The sequence below is a fragment of the Cariama cristata genome, unplaced genomic scaffold (assembly GCF_000690535.1).
Source record: "Cariama cristata isolate BGI_N322 unplaced genomic scaffold, ASM69053v1 scaffold12025, whole genome shotgun sequence".
Lineage (NCBI taxonomy): Eukaryota > Metazoa > Chordata > Aves > Cariamiformes > Cariamidae > Cariama > Cariama cristata.
In genome coordinates, this window is record NW_009619264.1 from 28,424 (window position 1) to 37,059 (window position 8,636).

At 38.6% G+C, this 8,636-nt stretch overlaps 1 protein-coding gene across 1 annotated transcript in view; it reads left to right on the forward strand.

Moving 5' to 3' along the window:
- The window catches only part of MAP4K5 (mitogen-activated protein kinase kinase kinase kinase 5), a gene marked incomplete at its 3' end in the record, with an annotated part of 27,439 nt that extends 19,394 nt beyond the window's left edge, over nucleotides 1-8,045 (forward strand). Inside the window, exons 21-28 of the mRNA XM_009701180.1 lie at nucleotides 2,978-3,038; nucleotides 4,023-4,025; nucleotides 4,115-4,229; nucleotides 4,364-4,422; nucleotides 5,509-5,612; nucleotides 6,006-6,183; nucleotides 7,184-7,252; nucleotides 7,953-8,045. Of these exons, the coding sequence (XP_009699482.1) occupies nucleotides 2,978-3,038; nucleotides 4,023-4,025; nucleotides 4,115-4,229; nucleotides 4,364-4,422; nucleotides 5,509-5,612; nucleotides 6,006-6,183; nucleotides 7,184-7,252; nucleotides 7,953-8,045 (682 nt within the window). The remainder of the gene's footprint in view (nucleotides 1-2,977; nucleotides 3,039-4,022; nucleotides 4,026-4,114; nucleotides 4,230-4,363; nucleotides 4,423-5,508; nucleotides 5,613-6,005; nucleotides 6,184-7,183; nucleotides 7,253-7,952) is intronic.
- Between the last annotated feature and the right edge of the window lie 591 nt (nucleotides 8,046-8,636).

Below are 8,636 nucleotides of genomic sequence, written 5' to 3' on the forward strand. Positions count from 1 at the left end.
CACAGACAAAAGCCAGAGCAGATTATAAAGGGCTTAATGGTGAGAACTGGGAATTTGAATTCAGTACAAGTAGAAGATCCTTTCAAGTTAAGAGAGCTGAGGGTGCACCTGAATGCAATAGGATGGCACTGAATATGAAGTTGTTTGGATTTTTGTAGCCTCAGTAGACATGGGAAACAAATGTCTAAAAAATGTGGTGGCAGCTGTTGGAGACCCCTCGGCCTTCTTACCTCCATTTTCTCTTTACTCTGTTAGTCAAAGCAATCTCTTTCCTTGTACATTTTCCTAAATTGTTTCATGGAACGGTCTTCTCTGGACTCTTCCACATGCTTTTTTATATCCTATTGAAAGGTTAGATATGCCAGTGGTAGGTAGAGAGAACATTTAATGCACCCTAAAATGAAAATTTTCTTTTCTGTGAGAGCATTCTCAGTTGGCAGAGGTCAGGTGTGATCCACTTCAAACCCCAGAGGCTTTACCACAGTGCTTCTGCCGCACCTCTTGTTTCCTTATTTGCTTTTATTTATTTCATGATTTCTCCCCACCAAATGTACATTTTTAACTGTTTCTCTGACTTCTAATTCTGATCGCATCTTCCAAAGTGCTTGCCATCTCTCCCAGGTTAATATCTCCCAGTTTCAGAAGCGTGCTTTTATTCCATTGTTAGTTTTTCAGTGAAAATACTGAATAGAACCAGAGCCAGAGAAGACTCTATATATCTACAAGCTGCTTTTTCCTTCTGTTAAATAGCAAATTACTGATAGATACTCTGTTTTTTATGTCCAACCAGGTGTATGTTTTCTTTCTGCAATTTCCTCTACCCCATATTTTCCTTGTTTTGCGCAGGGTCCTTCACATATGTTTCACACCTTACTGTTTCACTGCCCCCAGCAGAGCAGTTGCTCTGTTAAAGAAGGAAATGTAGATGTTCAAATACAGCCTGTTCCGCACAAGTCTGCACTAGCTGCCCTTGTTATCCCTTGGTAATTAAAAAAGCATGTGGCTTGTTCCTGTGCTACTCTGGATATCCAGTCAGTCCGCCTGTTTTGCAATTCCCACCACCTTTTTTATTTGGCGTAGGTACTGTGTTTGTCCTTCTTGAGGTCCTCGTTCGTCCTCTATCAGTTCTTGAAGATAATCATTACTGAGACCTTGGGGTTTGAGCCAGTTCTTAAGTACCGTAAAGTAAACTTTATTGGGACCTGCTGAAGTGAGTAGATCTAGTTCAAACAGTGTGTAATGTGTTCTTTTTCTGCTTCTAGCACAAGTTTCTACCCCAGTGCTATTAACTGTGTTAATCATGTAGTCTTTCTTTCCTGTCAAGCAGTGAGCGTAGCCTTTTCCCGGTTGCCACGTTTATCGACTTCTCTTTTATTGATAATTTGATTTGCATCTTAACCTTTCTTACGTTTCTTCCTTCAGGCTTATCTTGTGATTGCCCCTTTGTCCTTAGCATTGCATCCTTGTTTCTGTTTTCTATATTATATATTTGTGATTCTTAAGGCATGGGGGGGAAATAAAAAATATTTAGCCATCTTGAGATGGCTTGGAAATAGTTCATAGGGAACAACTATTCCCCTTCTCTTCCATTGGGGCCATTAAATGAAGCTAGTGGAGCCAAATTAAAAATAAACAGTGAGTAACTGGCTTGGGACATTTTGCTATGGGGAGCTGAAAATGCTGGGCCGTTATCTGAGTTCAGAGGGGAGACTGGACAAATTTCTGGAGGATAAATCCATTGAAGCTCACTAAATGCATAAAGCCCGTATCGGATTCATCAGGTTTCTGAGCTGAAGAACTTGGTGCCTGGCAGACTATTAGGTGCAGTATTACATACGTTTTTTTTCATGTTTTTACCAGTTTTAGGAGAAATTACATCAGTTTATGGTGACTGTTGGAAACAGATATTAGGTTAGAGGGACATTTGCCTGAACCAGTACAGTTATTCTTTTGTAGAGCCTCGATTCAAGCGTTTTCTGCTGTGTTTTGCAACAACTTCCCTCAGTGGACCAGTCTGTTGTTGTCTTTTTTTAATAGCATCCTTTAGAAACAGCTTAATCCTTTGAACTCCCTTTTTTCTTATTGGAATTTTTTTTCTTGAGGGAGAACTTTACCTGTGAATGCTGTTCAATAAGTTTAGTCTTGTCTTTTTTCTTTTTTTTTTTTTAAACAAAATCCCTGTCCTTATTCTGTTGTCCTTATCCCTTCTTTTATTGAGACTCCTGAATGCTGTCATTTGCCATCATTCCTATAAAAATTCCCTTCAGGTTATCAAGATGTTAACTTTGAAATCTTCTCAAATCTAGTCTAGCTGCGTCCTAAGTAACTTCTTCCCTCTGAAACAAAAATAAGTCCCAATGCCTTCCGTGAACTGTCTGTTTACAAAGCCGCATGCTCACACAAATAGCCAGGCAGGTAAGTCCCACAAAATACAGGATTTTGTGGTAATTCAAGTTGCACAGAAAATACTAAGGCCTTATGCCTTTTTTCCCTCTCTTCTGGCTTTTGTGAGGTTTAGTAGGTTTCTGTAATAACGTTGTCTTTGTTTCTCTGTCTGTCATTTCTGAACAAGCGATAGCTTTCTAGATATATATTCCAGTCTTGTCAGTTGTCCCGCTTTGAGTTATCTTTGTTTCTCTGTCTGTCGTTTCTGAACAAGCTATAGCTTTCTAGATATGTATTCCAGTCTTGTCAGTTGTCCCGCTTTGGCCCTGTACTGCTGATTAAAAAATAAAGAAAACTTACATTTTGAAAGTTTCAGGGGTAGAAGAGGGAAGGAATGAAAACTATTTCAGACAGAGAAAAGGACTAAGCAAGGATCCAAGAGAGTGAATTAGAGGAGAAACTGCAGTCACAGCTGGGAGCTTCTCCAGTGTCAATCCCTGCAGGAATGGTGGCGGAGGTGGAGCAGGCAGAGAAAACCACGGTTGGAAATTCCTGTATGTTCCTATTAATGGAAATGTTTTTCTTTCTTCAGTTATTTCCCCGAAAGTGCACCTGGCTGTATGTTATCAATAACACCTTAATGTCCTTGTCAGGTATGTATAAATAGAGGGAAAACGAATAAAATCATAAATAAAGAGAAACATTTAAAGTCGTAATTCAGTACAATGTATTTTGATTGTACCGCAGTAGAAAACCATGCATTGTTTCTTGTGTTTGTATAGGAAGCTTTGCTTCAAGAGTGCTTTAATGTGAAAGACTTTCAGAGGTAAAATTGGACGTTTACAAGTAGTAGAGCGAGTTGTCTGCAACGTCCCACCATATTTGGGTTTGTTTATTTATATTTAGGTAGTTTGGCACTTAGTATTTGTCAAAGCTTGGCACTTGGTATTTGTCAAACAAGAGCTGCCTCTGCCAAGACTGCAATTTGACGGGAAGTGCCCAGGGAATCTAAAGAGTGTCCTCATCTTTGGTCCTTGAGCTAGGAGGGTCGGAATAAGGATGGGTTTCATGCGTCGGAACAAAATTAGGAGAGGATTAGCATAGGTGCGTTATCAAAATGTAACTGCAGGGTTTGATCACATTCAGTGTATTGTAGCCTGGCAACGTCTTTGGTATGAACCAGATTCAGAAAATACATCCACCCTAAACCAAAACTAGTTTCAGTTTGAAGGAGAATGAAGTGGCTGTGAAATACTACTAATCCAGCAGATCGGTTCTTGAAAAAAAATTTTTTTTTCATCAGTTGTCGTGGAATAGGACATTCTAGATAGGAAACAGAGGCACTGTGGCATGGAGACTAGTTGTAGGACTGTGCCTTTAAACTTGCAGGGTTTGTGTAACACTGCTTCTGATTTATAGATAAAGAAAATGTCCTGCTGCAATTAATTGTTATTGTATAATTACAGCCTTCTAAAAATGTTTACCTAAAACTAACTTTCAGAGCTTCTTTAGTGTTACTGAAATGAACTTTGAGCTGAATGCCATGTCTTCTCTATATGCATTATTATTGTTGTCTTGTTTTATTTTACTTCATAACTGGACTTGAAATACCCGACGTACGTGGTCCATTTTTCTAGAAGGTAATTTTCTATACATACATTCTTCTAAAATGTGTAGTTCTCTGCTGGAGGCGTGGGTGCGATGTCAGTTGTGTTTTTCTCTCTTACAGGGAAAACATTCCAGCTCTACTCCCATAATTTAATAGCTTTGTTTGAACAAGCCAAAAAAACAGGATTAGCTGCTCATATTCAAACCCATAGGTTTCCTGACAAAATATTACCAAGGTACAAATCTTTCACTTGTAGACAATTATAATGAGTGAAAATTCCCATAAATACTGTTTGTGCTGTTGAATTGGTAGCATGAAGGGCCTTCGACATCTCTTGTTGATGCATTTTTTTGATAATTGTTATTCCAGGAAGTTTGCCTTAACGACAAAGATCCCTGATACAAAAGGATGCCACAAATGCTGTATAGGTGAGTAGACATTCAGTTTTGCAGTTTTATTTCCTGGCCTTTATGATTGGACAGGGCATGTCTTAAACTCATTTCTTTTTAATAAACTTATAGTTAGTAAGTCGACGTTTGGGATCACTGGGAGGCTGCCACCAAAGCCAGCTGCGACATGCAGCCTGCCTGCGAGTGTAACGCTTCTTCCAGAATCCCAGCCTTGTCCCATGTACACAAATACCCTTTCTCCTTTGTCAGCTTGGCTCAAGGTTTGACCTAGATCCAACTTTTAGTGAGGCTAACTTGAAAAGAATATTTTCCACAAAGAAAGGTCCAAACATGAATAAAAATGATGTCAGCCTGGGGAGGAGCGAAGCTATCGCTCAACTTCTAAATGCACGCAAAAGAGTTAAAGCTTGTGAAGTTATAGATTTGTCTTTGGCTTCACTGACTTTCAAAAAGGCTTGGGCTTTCTATAGAATGCGTGTCCTTTTGAAAACTGGCCCTAATGCTGTGTGAAATTGTATCTTTACACTCTTAAAAGTGCTTAAACAGAGTATAAAGTACCTTGTTGCAAACTTGGATATCCTGCTTAGCTCATATAAAGTGTCTACAGTAGGCATACTTACAAACAATTCCTGAAGTCAGGCTGGTCTCGTATCCAACTGAGCTTAAAAAAACCAAACCCCAAACCCTTTATCGTATTATTGCATTAGCTGTCAAAGCTCACAAGAAGTTATGGGACATCTTCACTGCTTGGGAATTTTTTTATTTAAATGCTAATGTGACCCAGACCTTTCACTCCCCCTGCTCACACAGCCCCAGGAAGAAGGTGTTACAGCTTTTCTGGCCACTCAGCGTGTGGCCTCTTTACTGGGACTCAAAGAATGCGAGTGGTTATTAATTATAATTTAATTTATCTGGAACGTAGCACTGTATTAATCACTGTGGATATTTGAATGGCAAGCCAGAAGGCAATTAGTGTGAAACTGATGCTATTTCTTAAATTGTTCGCAAAGATAGCTGGGGGTTTTTTTTTCAAGTATGCATTGAACTTCCAGGACTTAAAAAGTGTTGTTTTCTGGGTTTTTTTCATTTGTTTATTTTATATAGTACGAAATCCATACACAGGACATAAGTACCTGTGTGGTGCATTGCAGTCTGGAATTGTTCTACTACAGTGGTATGAGCCAATGCAGAAATTCATGTTAATAAAGGTAAGTATTTCATTTTAGTTTAAACATTTAATCTTAATCATTATACAGTTGTTGAAATAACCTTTCCAGAATTTGTAATGGAAAGTACATCCCAGTCTAGTCCCACTTGTGGGTTCTGAGCACTTGAAAATCTGGCTTGACACATTTTGACTAAGAAAATCTTGTGACTGAAGTCAGTCAAGTGTTGGATTGAGCCCAGTACTAGCAATAACAGACTAGCATATACCTCTGTGCAACCTAATGTTGCTCACAGCTCATGCTATCTTAAAAAAGCTCTCTTAGTAGCAGTGAAAAAGTCTTCTATACCTTTTATAGCTTATGCATATTATTTTAGGCTTCTTATTTCCAAGGTAAAAGGAAACTTTACAAATGCCTTGTTACCTTTTTTTCCAGCACTTTGATTTTCCTTTGCCAAGCCCTTTGAATGTGTTTGAAATGCTAGTGATACCAGAGCAGGAGTACCCCATGGTCTGCGTAGCTATCAGTAAGGGTACTGAACCAAATCAGGTAGTTCAGTTTGAGACAATCAACTTGAACTCTGCTTCGTCGTGGTTTACAGAAATTGGTGCAGGTAAGACTGTTGGTCCGTCTTGCAGCCGTTTTATTGTCTGGTAACTGTTGGGTATCTGTTGGATATCCCTTCCTCAGAAGCTGTTTGGAAACCCTTTAGGCGAGGCAAAATGATGCAGTTTCTCTACCTAAAGCATACTGAAGCTGATCTCAGGTTCTTCTTGTGATGACTTGCCAACTTCAGTACAAACTATCTTTCTTAAAAGACTTCGGTTTAGACACATCTTGTATTTTATAAATTTCCTTAAACAGTAATGCAGACCCTGCTGATTGGGTTCTCATTTGTGGTTGCATACTTTTTCCTGGGATCAGTCTTAACATCTCTTTCCCCTTCTTTCCTGTGTCAAGTCTCACATAAATGCATTCTTGTCTGTCCTCCAGCCCTTGGGGGAGGCTTGTCATCTTCAGCTGGCTATTAATAAGTAGAAGATTTTGTTTTATCTTCAAAAGCTAGTTGATATCTTGCAGATGCTTTTCTCTGCTGGCTTTGTTGGATATACTTTTTTACATTTAAATACTGATTTTTCACAGCTGTACCAAGAACTTCATTAACAAAAACTAGAAAAACTATTAAGTCTAGTTTAATATCAGCCCAGTAATCTTTCCAGATGTGGATTTATGGTAAAAGAGCATTTTTTAGGAGCAAAGATTCCCTTCATGATTCCTTTTGTTCGTTATTGTGCCTCTTTATGAAGGACACTGACTTGCTGTGCTGAACTGTAACACAAAATGTCATTTATGCCAATAAACAGTAGTGCTTTCATATTCAGTACCTGCTTTGAACCGATGGGTTTGTCCTTAGGCCCTGTACTCCTCCCAGAACATTCTGGGATCGTTATAGCCTTAAAAAAATTCTAAAGAGTAACAAATATTGTAGATTGCAAAAGACTCGTAGCATACTGAAAAGGCTGTAGCGATTGGTGAGAGGGTGAGGGGAGGGGAAGAGGCTGAGATCAGTCTTATGATGTGATAATAAAATAATCTGTTTTCTTTTTCACAAGGCAATCAGCAGTTAGATGCCATTCACGTAACACAGCTGGAAAGAGACACTGTCCTAGTCTGCCTGGACAGTAAGTAACACGTCTCTGTTGGGCAACTTCCTACACTTTGTGCAAAACTTGTTTTGCCACAGTTGTTGATTTTAACTCTGCCACAAGTTATTTTTTTTTCTCCCTTCATTACTAATTTGTGTTGTATTTCCAAAAAGGTACAGTTCAGATAAGTGGGGTTTCATTTTGGCTCCTGTGATTCCACTTTGCCTCTTCATATGTGTATCATTCTTGTTTCTTTTCAAAATGAAATGTAATGCGGCATTACAGATCAGAATTCAAATATATGCCAGTCAGATATTTTCCAAATTTACTTGGAAAAAGTGTCGTTTGCCTGTCCTGCTAGCAGGACAAATAGCTAACACTCCATCATACACAGTAATTATAACCATAACTCTTGTGCATCAGAGGTTAATACCTTAAGGGGAACTTTGCAATGACTTAGTCTGACAACCTTTATGTTGAATTCACATTTCTGCACTGTTGGTAATTTGCAGGGAGGCTGTCAGTAGAATCTGAGAACGTACGAAGTGTATAAGAAGGTTTTCTATATTTGTTTCGAGAGAAGGATGCTCTTGGATTCATTTTAGACAAATACTGTAGGTGTTAGGTTTGGGCATTTCTTTGTGCCTGGAGGATGAAATTAGTATTTCATACTTAAAGCTGTCAGTAATCCTTTTCAGCAGTGAGTTTTGATACTGGTTTTTCTGTTTTTCTTGAGAATTTGTGAAAATTGTGAATTTACAAGGGAAACTGAAGTCAAGCAAGAAATTGGCCTCCGAGCTGAGCTTTGATTTCTGCATTGAGTCAGTGGGTAAGTGATTTGCTTTTCTGCTGTCTCTCAAGGACTTAAGAACTTAGAAGGTTGAGTGTTGAAGGGTTTTTAATAATCTAGGCTGGTCTAGCACACCGAGTGGGGCCTGACACTAAAAATCGCATGCGTCAGGATATTGTGAGCTGTCTCTTTGTCTCCACTGACATGCTGAAGAAAGTAAGGCAGTTGCTAGATATTGTGTCCAGTCTGCCTGTGTTTCCATCTGGTGTCATTTCTGGTTTATAAGGAAGATGTATCATGATTTAGTTGGAAAAAAGGCTGACTAGTTTTTGGTCATTTCCATAGCACTGAGAAGAACCTTTGGGTGGAAGAAATGTTTTAGTAATACATAAATTTGTGTTAGCCTTTTAAAAGCTAAGATTTTATTTAACATGATAGCACACCCATTTTTTTTAACAGTCAGGGTAATAGTATTTGAATCTAATTCTTAGAGGAGAGGCTGCTATCTTTAGACTACTAGAGGACAGCAACCTTGCTTCTAAAACTTGAATTTTAATTGTCAAGTGAGTATTTCTGCTATAATAAGCTCTCAGCAGTATCTAATCAACCTAAGTTTAATAAATGGTTACA